Here is a 21424-nt window from a genome sequence, read left to right as displayed (position 1 = left end):
CTCATCTGACCCCAGAGAGTGGTTTTGAAATCACTGCAGATTTTACATTAAAAGTCCTCAGGTATGAAAACTCTGAAACCATCGTTTGTAATTTTGTGAGGTTGATATATGCTATAATTTATCGTTTATTTACTACTCTTACTATTTTGAATACACCGAAAAGCACGCAAGTGATTAAGTAAACGACATCTGCGGTTGATTTTTATGTTTTTCCCCCTGTACTGTATTGTGGTGGTAGGCGGTGTCTTTTATTTTGAAATGTTCCTCACGTTCTGTCATATAACAGTTGTTTACATACATCACACTGGAATGTACTGTATATCAGACATCTGTCAGCCCAACAGTGAAAGTACTACACCTTATGCTATTTTAATGATTTTACAACAACAGCTATTACTTCTACTACTACTACAGTTCTTGTTATAGAGTCATAGCATACAAAATATTATCCATCTTGATAATTCTGCTCGTTTTAAAATGGTCCTTGTGTGATATTATGTGCTTCATGGTTAATGTCCTGATAAAGCATGGTTTAATCCCAGTCTGTGTACAAATCTCTGAAATATGAGATCTGATCTGATTACTGTACTAATGCTAATGACCACTATGTGGCGCTGTAGTTTCTCTTTCACAATATGACCACCTATTTTTTTCACACTGATTACCATACTTTCATAGAAATATATGAAACTTTAAAAACCTAATTACATGGGCTAGCATTTCAACTAAAGCCTAAAATGTAGATTTTCACTCGTATGTACTGTTAATGTTAATCACATTATTATAACGAGTTATAACAAGTTTAATTTGGCCCACAAATTAGGAAAAGTCGCTTAGTTTGAATTATGAATTTGGAATATCATGCATTTCGATGTATATAACATTACAATAATATTATATATATCACTGTATATGTTATGACACAGTTTGTGTGGCCATTGGATATGAGACTGAAATTATAGATAACTTCCATCATTATGGATTTTTTTTATGAGATATCTTAGTCCTAAACAAAATCCTGTGTATCATGTTTTAGGATGTGGAAAGTGCAAAGAGGAACTTAATAAGGAACTTAATAAACATAATTGTATGTTTGTATATTTAGACATTTATTATTAGAATTATTATTATTGAAGTTGCAGTTCGTATAGAAATAAAAACATTTATTTATTTATTTATTTATTTATTTATTTATTTATTTATTTATTTATTTATGCATGGATTTATTACACAACACCAACCAGATGGCCTCGCCTATCCTAAGAGTCTTAACATCCTCTTTTGTCTTCATTATGATTCCGGTGACTGATGGAATGGTACGGGACAGTATTCGGTGTTATACGGTAAACTTCTACACCCCCACGTGCGCTTCCACATATTTGACATTACCGAATTCCACACTGGTCTGGTCTGGTCCACCGTGGACTTCGCAGCGACGGAATGACATGCTTTCTGTTACGAGCACTTAGGGACTAACGTGTTAATAAGCAAGATTGACTGAATCCGAGGTAAGCAGACGAGTTTTGTTCAAAATATTAACGCCGTGATGTGATTTTCCGAAGGGCTCTGATAGACCGTTTCGCAAAGTTTGAAGCTGAAGAAAAGCGCGAGCCGGCTGACTCTCTGATGGGAAAGGGAAGTCTTGAATAGAATGAAAAACGAAACGAAACCTAAACGAAACTTAGTTCGTTTAGGAGCTTGTTTAATTTACTTTTACCTTTGTCTGCTTTGACAGCAGTGTTTCACTAGTGAATTCTTCAATTGTTAGGTTATGTGCATCCTGAATAGCCTTCTTTTTATGCAGGAAAAAATCATTCGTAATCATTATTAACGCTGCTTTATCAAAATTCAATGACTGGATAAACAGAGGCTTTTATAACATAGTTATTCGCCATTGTGATTATGTCCACTGCAAAATTCTGGAATTCGAACCCGATTCGATTCATTATAAACTTTTTTTATCAACACTTTTTTTTGTATCAACATATTGCATTCATATGGCTTTACCTATATAAACTTTGGGAAATGACACGTCAATTCCCAGCAACAAGTTGTTTGCTTAAGCGTCACACGAATAATTTCGTAATGGCTGGATTGTTAAGTTACATCACTGAAATGAGCTTGACGTATGTTGTCTATTGTATAGATAAAATTCAGTTTCGTTCTCCTCACTATCAAAATAACATACACTTGTCTTCAGAGAAGCGTTCTAATAGGAAACTGTGAACTTGCATTGTAGAAAAGCGTTCTTTTGAATCGAATCGTTTAAATGATTCAATTGAACCGGTTCACAAAAATGATTCGTTCTTTAATGGGACTGGATCAGTCCGTGCGGTTCTTTATAAAAACTCACTAACTTACTGAACCCAAGAAACTATATAGAGCGTATACAGTACGCTCTATATACATTAGCGTGTTTGAATTATACTGAGGATTTGACTTGTGGGACGAAAGTTACTTTAATAAGAGATATGTTTGATATGTGTACAATACAAACACACTCACACAGATATATAAGATTTGTATTACAAGTAACACGTATTGGAATTGTTTACAGATTAATTGTATCACCGTTTTTCAACACACAGGCGAAGCAGAAGCCTCACGTGATGACAGAATTATGTCACGACCGAAAGACTCATTGAATCTTTTTATTGAATCGAATCTTAACGATTTGGACTTTCTATGGGAGCATTTAAATGTTGTTTCCTGTTTTCTTTCAGGATGATAGTGTTAAAATGTATATAAAGAATACAGACGCTAACAAAATATGATTAAGGAAAACACATTCAGCTGGTGTCGCGGATCATTTCGTGGACCGGATCTTTTAGCCAGAGGGAACCCGATCCCAAATACATGACGTCACATGACATTCCAGAGCGAATCTTGAGGTGCAGAAAGCAGACTTGTACACTTCAGAGACTTCAACCTTTGCATCAAGCAAATCATGATTTCTCCCCTTTAAGTCACCGTTGTAATATTCATAGAGTTGGAAAGAGTTGGAAAGTGGAAAATGTTCTGTAATTTTAAAGTTTAATCAGCTGTGCAAAACATCTCTTTTAGTATGTCATACACAGGGTTTTGCAGATTAATATTGTATGCACTTAAGTTTTCTTGTAAGTGATGCTTTAAATGATGTCCTGTGGAAGAAATGCACATTTCTGTGGTGGTAACCTGACCACAGGGTCAGCACTGATTTATCAGCATCTCACACCCCCATTAAAACATACAGGCATACCCTGACCCCTCCCAGTCCTACAGCCCTTTGGCCCCTAACTCAAACGTTAAAAGAATGTGGTGCTTGTGGGTATTTTCTAGAGTCCCATTCCATTCTTTGGCTGAGTCTCCAGTTCTTGTGATAACGCCAGGCTATATTTAGCTGTTTATACACTCTCCTTAACATTTAATGCAAATGGACACTGTAGATAAGTTTTTACAGATTGCCCACTTTTTTCCACCACGCATTCTCATGCTGTACCGTCATCTGTTGTATACCTGGTTTGCTCTGTGGGTTCTCCACTGTCCACCACCTCCCTTTGATGGGTGTTTGTGCTTAGTGCATTTAAAAATCAGATGTTTTGATCTGCCTCCATCATTTCCTGAGAGAGATTGTAATGATCTGTTGAGCAGTTATTGTTGTCATTATTATTATTACTGTTGTTACCCTGAGGGTAGTAGAGATGATCTTATGTGAAACTCATGGTACATTTGTGAAACATTTAGGCAAGTCTTTTAGCACTGGGAAGGGTGGTGGTAGTGGTTAAAGATCTTGTTTAGGAATGGGTGATTCGTGGAGAATTACTGTGAACCCTGATCACCATCATACCATTGAGCTAAAAACCCACGTTTCCCTCCTTCAGTGTTGTTCTGTCCCCACTGTTTTCGGTTATGGTTAAGGATTCAAACAAACCCATTAGTATGAGCAAGTAGTTCCAGTTCTCGAATTTGATTGGTCTAGCAGTGTTCAAAAAGTGATGTTGTAGGGCTGTGCAAAAAATCAAATGCGATTTTCATCTGTATCTCGTCAGTAAAGGCAGATCTGTGATTAGAAGTACATCTCCAGCACGTGCGTTCAGATCAGGATTGCCAGGTTTTCAAAACAAATCCTGCCCACTTGCTTCTCAAAACTAGCCCAATCGCGTTTCCAGGAGGTTCCCCGTTAAAAATTGTGTATCGGAGTTAAAATACACGTATTTTGGCAGGGTTGCCTTGTAGGGCTGGGACAACGCGTCGAGGTCATCGATGACGTCGATGCAAAAAATACGTCGACGCAAAATATGCGCATCGATTCGTCGACCTGTTTTTATTTCTCTAAAAAACGTTTGCAAAACGTTTACCTTATGTGCACTGAATATACGCGATGGCCGGATCAACATTCTGTCCAACGTTATATAACCAATCCAGGGGTTTTTCTGCATTGATCTTTTTTTTTGGCGGGTGTCAAAGCCTTATTTGATCGGTGAGTGACAGTGACAGAGCGCGTACGAGAGAGAGCCCCGGCTGCGCGCGCACTCACAGTCTTCAAACAACACAAGCGCTTCTTGCTCTCTCTCTCTCCCTTGTGCAAAATCAAAATCATTAAACACGATAGAAAAATGGCGAAACACCAAAGTTTCACGCGCAGTTTCACTCACAGTCTTCAAACTACACGAGCGCTCTCTCTCTCTCTCTTCCCCCACCCCTTGTGAATATTAACCAAAATCATTAGACACGATAGAAAAAGGGCGGAACGCCAAAGTTTCACGTGGAGCAATCGGAGATTTTTTTTTCTCCATGACAGGCTGCTGGCTCCCACTGTTAAATTTTTTATTTTTATTTTGGAAAAGCACTCTCTGTATTAGCTTAAAGCCCTAAAGTTTACATTGGTTACTGTATTCTTTCAATTGCTCTAAACAAGTATATTGGGTGAACTTTTTTATTGAATGCTAGACATCAAGTTGTTGTTATTTTCATCTGAAAGAAGAACTTTTTTTCAGTAAGCTAGGCCCTATGTGTTCAGTAAGCTTGTTTCAGTAAGCTATGTGTTTTCAAGGCTTCAAGGTTTTATTGAATGCTATGCTCTATACAATTGCAAAGTAATGCATTCTTAGTCAGTCTTTTATTTTGTAATTTTAAGAGCAATAAACATATATTGCAATGTTAAGGAATTCATGTTTTTTTCATTCAGATATGTAAATCAACATGTATAAATTGTTAGTAGTCAATTAATGGGGAGATAATCGAAATCGAATCGGCCCGAAAAAATTAATCGTTAGATTAATCGATGCATCGAAAAAAACAATCGCTAGATTAATCGTTTAAAAAATAATCGTTTATCCCAGCCCTATTGCCTTGGAAAAATGTACATTTTAGGGGCTAAGCATCACGTTATTGGTATTGGGATCGCTTCAACCCACGGCCATAAAAAACAACCGCGGACTTGGCAACATTGGTTCAGGTGGAGTGGCATTTACTACACCGGGCCATAGTCCACCGACAAGCTACACAAAATCGCTTTCAAAATCGACAAAGAATCGCCTCCGATTTTGAAATCAATTTTGTGTGGATTTTCTGTGACCTACGGCTCTGTGTAGTAAAGGCCAACCATTGTTGCCAAGTCTGCGCTTGTTTTTCATGTCCGCGGGTCGAAGCGACCCCAATATAAATAACGTGTGAGTCATTCATTCAACCGATTTGTTCAAAATCACTTATTCTTTCTGGAATAAAGAGAACTGACTGTCTTTGAGAATGAGTCATTGAATCAATTATGCAACTGATTTAGGCCATTCTTTAAATATTTTGGTTTGCAGTAACAGTAAAAAATTTTTTAAAAAGGGTCGGTAGGTAGGTCTTTATATTTTTTTTTCAAGTTTCAATGTAAAAAAAAAAAGTAAAATTTTGGTGATTGTGATTACGTAGATATGAATTTAAACAAATTAAAATATTGTGACGTCACTGACTGGGTCTTCAAACTGTGCCTTCGGGCGAATCATTGCAAACCTCATTTTGATGCAGGCTATATAGACCACAAAGAAATTGAAATCTTTGTCAAAAACATGTTTATTGCATGAATTTCAGGTGAGAAGAAAAAAAATGAGGTACTGTTATACTGTTTTACTTGCATCACCCGTTAGGTGTCAATGCAACCTACAAATGAGAGAACATTTACTTTGCTTTCTTGGGTTGTCACTTTGAAAAAAATCCTGTTTGATTTGAGTGACAAGTGTTCATTGAATCGATTGTAAAATTGATTTTGCATGTCTAAATGCATTTTATACAGCCAATAACACCAAATATAGGTAAATCCACGGACAACAGGCAGGACCTTAAAGATAAAGATTCAATATATTGGTAAAGACCAATATTTCTGATGATTTATTGGCGTGAAGTTACGTGGACAATGACAAACAGGAGTGCAAAATTCTCGAAAACCAATAAGCAGAGTGGACTGCCATAACAATGCAAAACATTTACTGCAGGCTTCAACATGGCTGTGTTTACGATTAGAAATGTCAACAACAACAAAAAATTGCATAGGCGATTCTAGCCCGAATCTGCATCTGTATGCATGAGACTGTCTGAATACCGTCAAAATTCACATTTCGGTTGTAAAAAGAGAAACACTGTGCAGAAGTATTATTTGCTGTTGTGCGTGTGTGTCCAAAGCTGCAGTTGCTGTGTGACGTGTGTTCCAAAAAATAAAAAAATAAAGAAAAGAAAACTGGACGCGCTCTGAGAGAAGGCCGTTAAAATCAATTTTGTGTTGGTTGGTCAAATCAATTCGTGCAAAAGATTTTCGAAGTTTTAGACTAGACGGGAGAAGGGATGGGAAAAGATCTGGGCACAGTTTTTCCAGAACTTCATGCCAAGTTAAAGCAGTGTCGATCTGGCCATAGTGTGACATCCGTGTAAACATAGATGACGTCACAGGTTTTTTTTAAAGAAAGAACGTTGTCTTTGTTTGAATGTAGGCCTAGGCAATTTATATATGTACAATACTTACTAAAATATAATCAATATTATTTTATTGCTTTTGTATTAGTTGTTTGAAGAGTAAAAAGATAAATAATTGGTCGGTCTTAACGCAAATGTACAACCGGCAAGTCGGTCGGACTAAAAGCAAAAAAAAATACAAAATTGAGTCGGTCCTAATTGACAGGGTCGGTCAGGTTACGGCAAATAAGAATATTTTTAAGGATGGCCTTATTGTACTGACTTTTGCTATTTGTAAAAACATTCGTTTTCTTCTTAGGGAAATTAAAGAAAACATAAGAGCAAACCAAATGTGAGCTATGAGATTTTTTAATTCTAATGTATGCTTTTATTGAAGCCATCAAGACACATTATTTTGAACTTGTTTTTGAAAGAATTGTTTTTTAATTCCTGGTTTTGCATGGGCAAGAAATCTCCACCAGTTAAAATAAACATCTAAATGATGTTTTATAGTTATCCCTTGTTAATTTGATTGTCAATCGCAATTAATGCTGCATAGTTCTGTCCTCATTTAAGGTGTTAAGTACACACTCTTGTACTTTTGTGTTTTTGTCTGATTCTATAATACAGTTTTTGCTTCAGAACAAAGTTTGTAATGAAGCAATTCACCTTGTAGCTCGTTTGTCTGGTTGATCACTGGTCAATAAGACAAAAAAAAAATCCCAATTTGAAAACTGAAAGGGAAGATACTTTCAGAACCATGTGACATATTAATATGGTAGAAACTGTAAAATTAGTGTGTGGCTCCAAATTTAGCATATCTTTAAAAGTGAGTCATTGAGCCATTCATTCAGTTAATTTGTTCAAAAACACTGATTCTGTATCACCACTACTGAATATAGGCCAAAAAAATTCAATGGTTAATTATATTTTTACTTTGTTAGGATTTTTTTTTTTTTTTTTTGTGAAGCAAAAATGGAGTTGAGGAATTTTTCCACTCAGACGCTGTGCATGGTTTATCTCCGAGCTGGTACATAATTTTGTTTTTCCTTCCTTCCTGATCCTGACCTGTTTGAGCATAGGTGCAACAGAATGCACATGAATGGATAGTTAAGTGCTGAGACCAAACTTTTCCCACACTTTTATCTCTTCAGCCATCAATTGCTAAAGACAGGATTGAGGAGTGGGCATTGGTCCTGCTCTCTTCTGCTGAGCATCACAGCGATGTTTGATCATAAGAACCAGATCTAGCAATGCTTTGCATCAGATGTTTCATGACTTGGGTGATCTACCTCCTACTAATCATAACATGTTTGGTACAGATGTCCGAAACCCCGAATGTAAACCTACCTAGCTTGCCTGTTTGTAGCTGAAGCCCAAATAAAGATAAGGTATGTGATCTATTGACCTTTAGAAGAAGAGGGAGGGAAAGTGGCTATGGTGAAGAGCGCTGCCTGTTCATTCTATACATACATGAACATGTTTATTCCAACACTTGCCTGTTCAGAGGTCTATAGATTGAGATTTTTGAAATATGGTTAAGTCTAAATTGGCTGACTAGCTGTAATATTAAAACATCAGTATGGATGTTATGACAAGAACATGAGGCTCATTGACTTGATGGAAATGTTTATGAAGGTTAGGTGAGAATTTCAGTGATAAATCGATTTAAAATGATTCTACTATGACTAAAACTATGTATCTTTAAACAACTCATTGTTATGATAACTAGACAGTGATGACTCTGATTTAACTAACTGGTTTGATTCATTTATTTGTGATTCAGATTAGACTTTTCATGTTTTATGTTTTGATTCTCTAAAAAGAACTAGTTCAAAAGAGTTGTTTGTTTGGGATTAAACTATATTGTTATATATGATTCGTTAAAAAAGAACCTGTTCATAAGAGTCATTCTTTTATGATTCAAACCACCATTTTCCTGATGTATGTTTTGATTCACTGAAAGAAGCAGCTCTGTAGAGTCATTTGTCCAGGACTACACTGTTTGCACTGTTGATTCACAAAAAAAAAAAAAAGAACTGGCAATTAAGAATCGTTCAGATATTAATACCGAGCTATTTCACTTCATAGATAGACTATAACTTCCTTTCTCAATCTGTATTCCATTTTTAGCTCCATTTTTATTCCGTCCCTGTACAATTAGGATGTTAAGGGTGTGAGACTGTTTAATTTTCTCTGATGTGACCCTGCGCAACTGGAGAATATGATTCACTCAGCCTGACCCAGTTAAGATGCTACCCTGCTCCTTCTCAGCGCTCAGAGGCTGGATCAGGTTTCATATTGGGGTTACGCAACATTGAATTTGGATCCTGGGAATCACTTTTCTGTCTTCTTTCTCTGCACTGTCCCTGATTTTTTTGTCCCCTCGCTCCTAGTGTCTTTCACTGTAAGTTCTGTAAGGTGAGAGTGGATGAAGTTTCAGTACGGGCAGAAACAGGGTCAGCTTTTTGAGCTCAGCTGGGTGTGTAACTGCATTATTGTGCCTTCAGGGAGGAACCAGATCGTGCTCTGGAGCCTGTGGTGTCAGTATTGCGTAACACCTTTATCTGTTAAACAGGACAGAGGAACTGAGATGGGTCCTGATGCTATTATATAGACCAAAGGAAGAAAAAAAAGTATCATGACAAATTCTTTTCTTATATGGAAATGAGATTTATTGGAGAACATATTTTGCTCTTGAGAAACAGACTTTAGTAATCTCTCGAGTTTCAGAAATGATCTCAACGATCAGATTTTGCAAGATACTATAAAGTCTGAAATTAAATGTAAAAGATCAAAATTATCTGGGCTGTGCTATCCTCGTTTATTTTAGAGCTCTATGCTCATACTGTTTTTAAACTAATCTGAAACACATCTGAGAACTCAATTTAAGGAGTAGTTCACCCAAAAATAAAACTTCATCAGTCATCGTTTACTCATCCTCATTGTTGTTTCAGATTTGCATGATTTTTGGTCTTACGTGATTAGTGGCTTCTACTATAATATCATAACTGTTGTTTTAATGATGTGCGAGCGGACATGATCAAATATGCCACTGTTAGTATGTCGCAATTTTTTTCTCATAACTTTATTTATGCAATTTTAATTGCAGTGTCAATGCTTGCATGCCACCTCTAATCAAGAGCATTAATCAAAATATCTAAATGCCACTTTAGATGCCGCATCTGTGCCACATCTGCAATGCAAATATGGATTTTTTTATACTGATTTCAGTTGATTAGTAGCACCTTTTTTAATCTAATTCAGTTTATTAATTAAATGTAAGAGTTTGCCATTAAAGATGATACATACATCTAATAAGGTTAGAAAAATGCCACTGGAAATCACTTTAAAGGAGCAAATATTACTCCTTAATTGAACTGTAAAAATATTGTCTAATCATCACTATTGATGATATCCCAAAAATGTGGAAATATTATTTTTATAATTTTTTTTTGTCGTTAATGCCCCCTCTACATATGATACATTTTGAACAGATTGAAATGTATGATGCTGTTCATTAATAATATGAATATGTGCATAAACAAATGAGATTTCAGTTTTCAGGCTTGTGTGGTTAATTTAGACCTAAGGGCTGTTAACACCAAGGACGATAACCAAAAATGTAATAATATTAGCATTGACACCAACAAATGGTAACATTCTGTTTATTATAAGTGTCTTCTGCCACATTACATGCACAGTCCTTTCAAAGTAGTGTGGATTCTGAACAATATGAATGTTTTATTGTTCATCAGAAAGTGATTCCAATGATATTGTTGCTCTGTGACATTATCTTCATAGCTGTGGTGTGTAAATTTGTCAAAACTTTATTAATTGTTGTTAATGGGCCTTTACACTTTAACTTTGTAGCACTAGCCTGATAGGCAAGCAAGATTTTAGGCCAGAAACCTCATATACTAGACCAGACGCAAATAAAGGCCAGTCATTATTCTGCCACACTCCTGTAATGTGTCCTTGATTTCCTGCCTGTTCCTTGTCTGGACTGTTATCGCTTCAGTTCCATTGTGGCCGAGGTTGTTGAGATATTTTTAAAGAGGTGATGTCATCTGGCTGTAAATGCTGATCAGAGTCACAGACGTGAGTCAACGTCGGGGAGATGGAAATCCTGAGCTCTCCGAGGTGAGAGGGAGTTACTTTGCAGGCAAAAAATGTGACATTTAGATTGTTTCTCATTCTCTGGGAATGTGTGTGTGCAAGCCTGAGCATGTGTTTTGTGTATATGTGTGTGTGTGTTTCAGCTGATCAGGGCTGAGGGAAGGGATGGAATGAGAGAATAAAGAAATAAGGGGGAGATGGAGAGGAAAAAGTGATGGTTTTCTTGGTTTCCCAGCTTCCTCAGTGTTATTATGTGCCATTAGCTTGATTATAGGCCCATGCCAGACTGGGTCCACATCTGGAACTGCCAGATGCAAGAACAGATTTCTAAAAATAATTAAATCTATCTTATGGTGGTGTGTGTGGCAGGTTGCTGTTTTTAGTGCTTGTTTGCTGTTGTGAAGCAGATCTTTAAAGCTGAAGTGTGTACTTTTTTCTAAAGTATGTGTAGTTAAGGTTGATTCCTTGTAAACACTGTGGGGCTATCAAAACATTGTCTTGTTGATTTGAGCGTCCTGACTGGCCTTTACACAGCAACATTGGTGTGAATTTGAGGTGGGACTATCTGTTGTATCAACTAATGGTTAATTAGTATTAAGGAAACCTGTTTGAATATAATCATTATGTTTTCAAAAATGACACCTTTCACTTTTAAATTTTACTGCGAATTTGCATTGTTGCAATGCTTCTGCTGCCAAATGTTACTGTACATAGTAGATGTGTCTTTTTAATGTGTTTAGGGAGGTTTAAGAAAGTTGAGTATGTAAAAATCTTGTGGTTTAAATGTCATCTATGTTCGAATTAGGTTAAGTTGAAGTCCCTAGTTCCCTAGATCATATCCCATAGTTATCTGTAAATTCATACCAAAGTTGAATTGTCTTTTTTTTAATGCTTATAGCGGCACAAAATAAAAAATTCGATAAAATTTTGTGTGTGTACATGTGTGTCTGTGTGTGTATTAGTACTGTCAAAGGTTTAATCGTGATCCAAAAATCGCATCCAAAAAAAATCCAAAAGTTTTTGTTTGCATAATATATGTGTGTGTACTGTTTATATTTATCATTTTTTTTCTCAGATATTTTGTGTCATTTAAGATCTCTGAAACTCCAGAGGACAAATATTGGTGTGTATTTTAGATCTAATAGTTTCTTTCTTCCGTGTTTGGCGAAACACAACATACCTGTCCAGTTGCACTCTGATCCATGTTCTCTGTGATCATCAAACATCCAGGTCCCGAGGAGGATCTGAGATGATGTCATCAAGGAAATGATTGTTTCACTGGTGTTGTTTTGGTTGTATGAAAGGCGTGCTGTTTGACTGTGTGAAGGGGTGTGAGGGCGACGGGGAAGTGGTCTAGGGAATACCCCACATCGCTAGAACATAAACCATGCCATGAAAGGACTCTCTGTGACGTGGTCACAACAACATGACCCGTGAAGGTAGGGGGTCCAGCTTCTTTGTATGACACCCCCCTCTCCGCTCCCCTCGTCTCTGACATCGTATGAATCTTCTCAACTTTTCTCTCAGGGGATTTAGCCCTTAAATGCCCCCCTCAACCCTACAGACGTTCAGACTCCAGCCATCCTCAGGAATGAGGGGAATGAGGAGAGCAGAAAGAAAAGAAAGAATGGATTGAGAGCCTGAGGGCTCAAGAGAGAGGAGGGGGAACAGGAGAAGAGAGAAGGTTTTTGGACCCCGGAGGCTTTGGCGTGTTAAGCTGTAGTGTTAATGATTTTATTTGGTCAGTAATTACAGGCTGTGGTGTAAAGCATAGAGAAAAGGAAAACAAGCATGCTCAGAATCAGAAAGATTGCAGGATACTTCAGCAGCACATGAAGTGAGGTTAATGTAGAGCTTCTGTCAATTTGACAGTTGATTTTTTTTAATTAGTTTCGTTTATTTCGTTTATTTTAAATTATTTTATTTTAATTTTTTTAATTATTAAAATTGTATCAAATATTTAATGTAATGAGTTGTTCCACCTATTTTGTTTTTTCTAAATTGGAATATTGATGCATGTTAGTAAAAAAAAATAATGGTCTGAAATTTTGTTTGTGTGTCTGTTTTTTTGTTTGTTTGTTTTTTTGTTTTTGTTAAATTGTTTAGTTTTTTAATTTATTTTTTGTTGGATTTTTGTGTATGTGTGTTTTGTTTTTGTATTTCATTTTATTTATTTATTTATTTATTTATTTATTTTAGTTTAGTTTCTTGGTTCTGTTTTTTTGTTGTTGTTTTTTTATTAAAAAATGTAGTTGTTCCGCCTTTCTTTACAGCTGATATCACAGAGACTTCTTATTTTTCAGTCTCATTTCATTCTTATTTTTCAGTCTCTAGTCCTCTAGAGAACTCGTAAAGTAACTGTACCAAGTGAAGTTAATATACTGTTTAATCTGAATACACTGTATATATGTCACATTGTGGAGATTGTGGGCTGTGAATCATTTCATGTTAACTTTCAAGAAACAGGTTGGCTGTGGGTGGTGTTTGTGTTTAGCAGTGGAAGTGAAGGCATTTATGAGCCAATAAAAAGCCCCCGACCTCTATTCTCGCGTCTTCCTCTCTCCTGGAGATCAGAGGACATATGTACACGGTAGGTTGATTTTTGTGGTTTTTAACAACCGACTGAAATTATTCTAACAAAAAAGAACCACAAAATGCCACAACATTTTATGAACATCCTGCCATAGTTAAGAAACAATGTATGGACCTGAAGGTACAACCACAGTACTTTTTTGTAGCTTAAGGCTTCTGTCTGTAATCTCTGTAGCTGTTGTTTTTTCTGCACTATTTCAGAGCATCAGATGAATGGTTTTGTTGCTCTTGGTTTGACCCCTGGGGGTGACGTTTGTGTTTGGAGTTAAATTGGACAGGTTATTGCTTTTGCAGAGGAAAATGGCACCAGTCAGCTGAGAAGACATTATCATTGCTGTGCTGATCTTTCCCCCCCACCTGAACTTTGGCTGTTTTTATAGAGTTTTAAGAGTGTCATGTGAAGCAATTCTGTGAGGTGTTCATCCAGTGTGACAAGCAATATTGTGTTTGTATTGAAGACAGAAGTGCAATCTTTCTACATCAATCTAAATGATACAGTAATGACTTGTGTTGACTTCTGTGCTGGTCTGTTGTGCAAGTGTTTTATGCTTTAAAGGCTGCAGTCTACACCCTTGTTTTCTGTATTACGCAAAAGTCGAATTAGTTCATTTCAAATCATAATATGTTGAAAATAGTGCACTTGGAAGTTGGAACAGAAGGAGTTTGTGTTGTTTTTTCAACACAAAGTGGAAACTGCCACATTGATTTTTAAATGTGCCAATCTAAATGTAAAAAATTTGTTTTACAAATGCAGTGAACATGCTAATTGTACATTTGAATTGAAAACTGTCATTCACATTTATATTGCTGTAATTGTTTTCAAGTTATATGGTCAATAAATGGCAGTAAATAAAATTCAGTGTTTATTACATATTAAATATATTTAAGAATTGTAATACGTGTTAAATGTTATCTAATAAAACAAAAAACACTCAAATTAATCCTTTTAATAATTCTTTTGTGAATTTAAAAATCACAATGTTATCATTTACAGTACGGAATATGGATAACGATTCATTTAGAAATCTGCTGAAGACAAAATCAGTTTCACCTGATTTAATTGAGCCTTTATTGTAGTAAATGACTCTTCTGGAAATAGTTCTTGTGGTTCAACTAAGAAAGACATATGTACATTTTCAGCAAAAAGTGCAAATGATTATCTATGCATTAAATATATATATATTTTATAGGCACAGGTTTGCTGCAAGGCAAAATTTCCTGTTTTTTTTCTCCCTTTTTTAGATGCACACATTTGCTGCAAGACAAAGATTCTTGTTTTGTTGTTTTTTCCTTTTTTTTTCTCTCTCTCAGTCTGGTCTCCTTGCTGTGGTGGAGAGACTGTCGCCCTATAACTGCATTTTATATACAGATTACATCATCATATAAACATTGGTGACATCATAATGATTTCATCCCGTTCTATAACCCACCAGTAGCCATTCAGTGTGTATTTGCATTGTGTGTGTGTGTGTGTTTGTGTGTCTGAATGGGGTAGCAGATGAGGATCTGCTTTAGTCTTCATCATTAGCTGATTTCAAATTAGGCTAATTGCTCATTTAAGAGCGGCCTGGCTTTTAGGCCTGGCTTTTTACTGTGTAATTAGGTATTATTTTAACAAATTGTCTCTCTCTCTCTCTCTCTCTCTCTCTCTTTCTCTCAAGCTGTTGTAGGGAGGGCTCCATGAATGTTCGTCACCATGATGATGATGGACCAAATGCTGGACCTCCCGCCTCCATTGAGCAACGAGGTTCCCATGATGCACCACGTGATCAATGGCGATGCACCACAGCAGGTGAGTTTGTAAAGTCAGACCTCATTTATTGACAGCAACAGTCTCAACAGCCTCTCATATTAAAAGCCAGAAATATTCTACAGCAACTCTTTAGCTAAGACTAAAGACCTAGAATTGTTCCCTTGTTCGACAAAATGAACATCTGCTCTTGTTTTACAGGTGATCCTGGTCCAGGTGAACCCAGGTGAGACGTTCACCATCCGCACGGAAGACGGGGCTTTGCAATGCATCCAAGGTTTGTCCAATGAAGATCTTCATATTGCTTTTGCTAAATGTTACTGTTCAAATCTGTGAGTGAATCAGACCCGTTTGGAAAGGAATCAAGGGGTTTTCTCTACAGTTTATGATGCCAATTTAAGTCTATTTTACATTTAGTTTGTTTGTTTGGTATGAAGACATGAAGGTGTTTGTTTGGCATGTTTTCTGAAGACTGTTTCTGAACTCAAGCACACTAAGAAACATAGCCTGGAGTATGATTTGCATTGTTGGCAATTGGTATGAATCCAGAAATCTGCATTCTGGCATAACATGTTAAGTATAATTAATCTTTTATTGCATTATTTTTGCTCGTCTTTGCTGATATTCTCCGCTATTTGCAAATTCGCATCTCTAGAAATCTAGAAATGTGCATACATTTTGCAACTGTTCTAAAACAAATAAAACCAACATTTACTATATATATATATATATTTTTTTTTTTATCTAGTTACAATTTTAATAATAATATTTTGTAGTTATATTAGGTTACACTTGATTTTAAGGTGAACATGTAATTATGTATTTAAGTAATGAGTAACATTTATTAACAACATACTTGGGTTAATAAAGGGTTCGGATTAGCAATAGGCTTCAGAGTTAGTAGTAGTTAGTATTACAGTAAGGGCATGTAACAAGTAAGCTAGACAAATACTTATGGAATAATTTTGGTGTTCTCCTAACAAGAACAGTGTAATGATAAAACCTTTCATATTCATCCGGAAGAAGGAGGCGGGAACCGGCGGACAATCAAACAACATTTTAATAAAGCAAAATAAACACAAAACAGCGCACCAGCCCCTCACGGACGACTGGTGCGCGCAAAATAAAACCAAAACACAACTAAAAGCCCAGGCCTGGTCCTCTCTCGTTCTTCACTGTCGTCGCTCCAGTTTTATATCCTTCCATCTCCTCCGTGGGCCTCGAGACCGGTGGGTCGAACAGGTGTAGCTCATCTCCAATCACTCCACCAGCCTCGCTCCCATGTCCCTCGGCCCCGCCCCACTCGTCACAAACAGCAAACCAGAAGATTCTTTTTAACCCCATTTTAAATCACAATTTCAATTTCTAGCTGACAAGTCACAAGGAATTTTTTTCCCTCGACATTTTGCAACCCTAAAATGTTCTACATAATAACTATTTGTAAACCTCTAAGGAATCTAGGTCATGTGACGGTGCTACAAAACCATTTCTTACCCACTTGTGTGTTTGGCCAGTGGAAAGGCGTTCGGTCACTGAATCCCTACACTAAATTACATCTGACCTCATAATGTCTTTTTAACTTCATAAAGGCCACCGAATTCCCTCAGTAAAAGTTTTGCAAGTATATGTAAGAGATTTGAAGTGGACAGTCACAGTAGCCTAGACCACAGGATACTGGATCTGACTGTCTGGGTGCTCACATCACTGTTTACACAGCTAAGAGGAGCTGCGATGACTGTTTAATTCAATTTGTCCAATGAGAATAGCATAGCAGAATCAGCAGCGGAGGGCTGTTTAGTTTATGCTAGAGACACAGCTGGCAGCTGTAGACCGAGAAAGAGAGTCTGTACCTCACAGGTGTGGAGAAGATGCAGCTGAAGGTCACAGTAATGTTCCGGGCATGTTCGGGATAAGAACTTTGTTTAATTTTCTAACGTTTAACTTTGTACGATCTTTGGCAGCTGCACTGGATAAGCTAAGTCCCCTGTTATTCTCTGATGTTGACTTTGCATTTGAATTGCAAACAATTTGCTGATAAATGTTTTCCCAGGGCTGGGCAGTGTACCGTTGGCTTATCTTTATTAAAACAGTCCTGTAAAGAGGTGCTACAGTACATACTATGTCTGTAATTCAGAGCCCCTTTAGCATTTGAGAGTGTCTAAAAGTGCTAAATGAAGCTCTGTGGACATTCTTCGAGCAGGATCTGTTTCTGTAAATCACAGTAATTGCCTTATATTTTTTTGGTGTGACATTTTCAGACTGCTTACTGTTGCTAGCTGTTAGGTTGTCTGAATGACAAGTCGACAAATTGGACTTAAGAAAGCTCTGCGTACTGTAATTAGGCCAGATTTAAAGGAACAGTTCACCAAAAGAAATGACAACTGTCCTTATTTTCTCACATTTATGTACGGAAACTTTTTTCCGCCACTGAATAAAAAAAAAAAAAAAAGGTAATTGTGGCTTATTTCAAAAATCTGAGTTTTTCTCTCAGAATTGCGTTTTAGTGTCTCACAATTCGGACTTTTCTCGCAATTGTGAGTTTATATACCGCAATTATGAATTATAACTTGCAATTCTGACTTTATCACTCTTAACTGCGAGGTTATATCTCACATTTCTGAGAAAAAATATCAGAATTGTGTAATATCTTTAAACATGTTATTTATTCATTCTAATATGCTGATTTGATGCGTTTAAAAGTAGCATGAAAATACAATATTTATAAGTATAATAATTGTATTTTAGTGGCCAATTACACAAAGTGTCTGGAGAGTCAGTGTCGACTGTGGTGATTAAAATATGAGTAATCCAGTTTTATGAGATCTAGCTTTTATGTTGTTTCTTTGCGAAGCTGTTTGTGTGGTAAGAACCCGAGTTTTTCGGTGGAAATGTACAGGCATTTGGGGTTTGCTTTCCAGTCCTGCTGAGGTTTATGAAGCAGAAAAACATCTGAATTCTACTTCCTCCTCCTCTGAAACACCTTTCCTGCCAGACGCAGGGCTTCTGATGGATGTCTGCAGGATTGACTCTGATGCAATCCTTCCGAGCGACGGTCAATAGAATTGTGCGGTGTTATAAAAATATGTTCTGGTGCGTCACTGTGCATTAGTCCGTATTCTAACAGACATACTGTCGACTCACTCTCATCAGGAGGCCTGTAAAATACACACACACACACACACACACACACATGCATGCATGCATTCCAGACTAATGAACCTTTAGATATTATTTATTGGCATTTTGAGTAAGTTCACCTGCTTTTCTTTGTAAAATGCTCTCTGTGTCCCTATATTCCAGCGCTATCTCTTCCTTTCACTCCTTTTCTCTGGACTGAGTTAAATATGTTTCCTGTTGATGTGGCTCGGAGGCCCCCCCCCAGTGGCCCCCCAATCCCTCACCCCTTTCCTCCAGCTCCGAGAATCAGAACTCCAAAAGGCAGATGTCTAATATTAGTGGCCACGGTTTGAAAAGCTGTGTGTAAAAAAATGTGTCTCCCTTCTGACAGTTGAGAGTGCAAGAGGCCTTGGGCAGACGTTTAGAAGTGAAGGAAAACTTCTAAAAGAATGTGTACATGTGGAGATCAGGCACCGCTAACACATCACACCTGGCCCAGCACTCTTTCCAGGTTAACCCTGTGCAGACAGCAGTCGCCTGTGGCCTCAAGGGAGACAAAATCTGGCGCAGTCATGGGGGGCGCGAGTTGTGCTGAGCTTTTGATCTCGCTGTGGGACATGCTGGTCTTGATGAACGTCGCATTGCTTGCTTATGTTAAAGCATCATAAAACACTGTGTCTGGCTCATCTCTGTTTTGGAGTTTTGGAATATCCAGAGTTCCCTTCATGTAACGAATGACCAAACTGTGGAACGTCTTTTATTAAACTGATCAAAAGTGACAGTAAAGACATTTATAATATTTCAAATGATGTTTCAAATAAATGCTGTTCTTTTCAACTTTATATTCATCAAAGAGCCCTGAAGCAAAAGTAGCATGGTTTTCCACAAAATAGAAATCGGCACAACTGTTTTCAACATTGGTAATAAGAAATGTTTCTTGAGCAGCAAATCAGCATATTAAAATGATTTCTGAATGATCATATTACATTGGTTACTGGAGTAATTGCTGCTGAAAATTAAGCTTTGCCACAAAAATAAAATGGTTTTACCATGGTACCATGTCAAAGAAGTTGGATAAACTTCTACAGCGGCAAACGGAAATTACAACAAATGTAATTTTGATTTCTCATTGGCTCTAATAGCAACAACAACAACAACAAAAAATCCATGGTAGTGTTTTTGACTTTCCAAAAGAGGAAAAAATGTTGAGAGATTGATTATATTGGTCATGCTAGAGAAAGTTGTCGTTTTAGAAACACTTATGCAGCAGCGTGAACTTGTTTTTTGTCATTTAAGTTTTTTTTTTTTTAAATATAAAAACTTTGATAGTTTTACAATGTTCATCATAGTCTGTGAAAAGGTCCATTATAATAGTATCATAATAGTAGTAATAATAATGTCAATAATCAGAGCAACAGAATACTCACAATTTTCTACACTTGCACTCCAACCGAGAGTCACACACACAGATTGAGTTCTATACGAGCAGAGATGCATATACATGCTAACAGAGGTTGACGCCTCCCACAGAAGCCTGAGCAACTACAAACAGTAAAGAGCAGGAGTTCCTGGAACAGATGGTGGTTAGTTTTATAAAATAAAATAAAAATATAGTTTATTTCAAACTCACTAACTCAAGTTCAGGTTATTTGCTGCTTCTCCTTCTTGCTCTTTGTTGTTCCTGTTTTCCTTTTTATGGCATTTTGGTGTTTTTTTCTTTCCCTCGTTTAGTGTGTGACTGTTCTCATCCAGTCTGCACTCTTTCCTGGTGGAGGAAACCCCCTCTGCCGCACAGATGATCATAGCAGAGCTTCAATTCCATTCCTCTGACTCACTCCGCTGAGGAACAGTAGATTTTTGTGTGCATCATGGAACAGGCAGAGAGAGCGGTCTGAGGAAAAAGGCAGCGTTGTGTCTCAGTCACGTCCTTTTGGTGGTGTGCTCTCCGTGCTTGTGTCCATGAATGTGCCAATCTTTTCTAAATCTATTGGCACCCTTGATCATTTTTTTGAAAAACCTTTTTGAACGAAAGCTCTGAGGAAAAATTATTCCTCAGAGGTTGCTCTTTCATAGCTTGGGAGACATAAAGTCAGTGTGGAAATAAAATTGATCCTGTATATTTTTCTTATAAATGTCTTTTTGTGCATGAATCGTTAGTGCATGTTATTTCAAAGGAAAAAATCTTTGTAACCTTTCTTCAAAACATCCTCTGCTTCTGACATCATCAAGCCCTCTTATATTTATAACCCGATCATGACCGATCAGTTCCTGATGGATAAAAAATCAAGTCCCACCCTACATTTTCTTCCTGATTAAATATCCTGTTTAATTCAGAAATGAGTCACATTATTAAATTAGAATGGTTTGCGAAATTCTCTTTTGAAGTTTAAGCTTATGGATATTTCACTTTAAATTACTTAGTATGCAAATAGAAACAAACAAGGATTTTAATAGATTAGGAAGGCTGTGATTCATTTGAATAATTATATGCACTGCAGGTTTTAGAGTGAAGCATGATATTGTGTTCAGTTGTACGCGTACAGCTCATGATTCAGTGTTTCAGCATCTCAGTGCATTCATTGAACTCATTTATTGAAACCCACAGCACATATTTTGAAAAAAAAAAAAATAATAACATTTGTAGGGATGTAACAATGCACCCCGAGCCGGTTGAAAATAGATACAAATATGTTGTGACTCAAATCGGTTGAGATGTTAAACAAATTGCGATACAGTTGAGGGTGAGAGTTTTTGTGAATGTATCTCTGAGGAGAACTGACTGGCCGTCCTTAGAAAAGTTGAGATGGTATTTTCTTTTCATCTTGCCTCTGTATAACGCATATTAAAGCGTTGTTTGAGCACAGCACTTCTTTGTTTACCACGGTAGCAAAGGAAATGCTATATTTACTGCTTTTCCATAAATACCACCTAACT

At 36.9% G+C, this 21424-nt stretch overlaps 1 protein-coding gene across 2 annotated transcripts in view; it reads left to right on the top strand.

Moving 5' to 3' along the window:
* The first annotated feature begins 1308 nt into the window (after nucleotides 1–1308).
* fndc3bb (fibronectin type III domain containing 3Bb) overlaps nucleotides 1309–21424 on the top strand; it is a 74197-nt gene continuing 54081 nt past the window's right edge. Inside the window, exons 1-3 of one of the 2 annotated variants that reach the window (XM_059524875.1) lie at nucleotides 1309–1343; nucleotides 15285–15415; nucleotides 15575–15650. In XM_059524875.1, coding sequence (XP_059380858.1) covers nucleotides 15308–15415; nucleotides 15575–15650 — 184 coding nt within the window. In that variant the 5' untranslated portion in view covers nucleotides 1309–1343; nucleotides 15285–15307. The other variant, XM_059524874.1, reaches the window with a different exon arrangement.

This window comes from Carassius carassius, chromosome 35 (genome assembly GCF_963082965.1).
Source record: "Carassius carassius chromosome 35, fCarCar2.1, whole genome shotgun sequence".
Taxonomy (NCBI): domain Eukaryota; kingdom Metazoa; phylum Chordata; class Actinopteri; order Cypriniformes; family Cyprinidae; genus Carassius; species Carassius carassius.
This window is presented reverse-complemented; position numbering and strand designations above follow the sequence as displayed.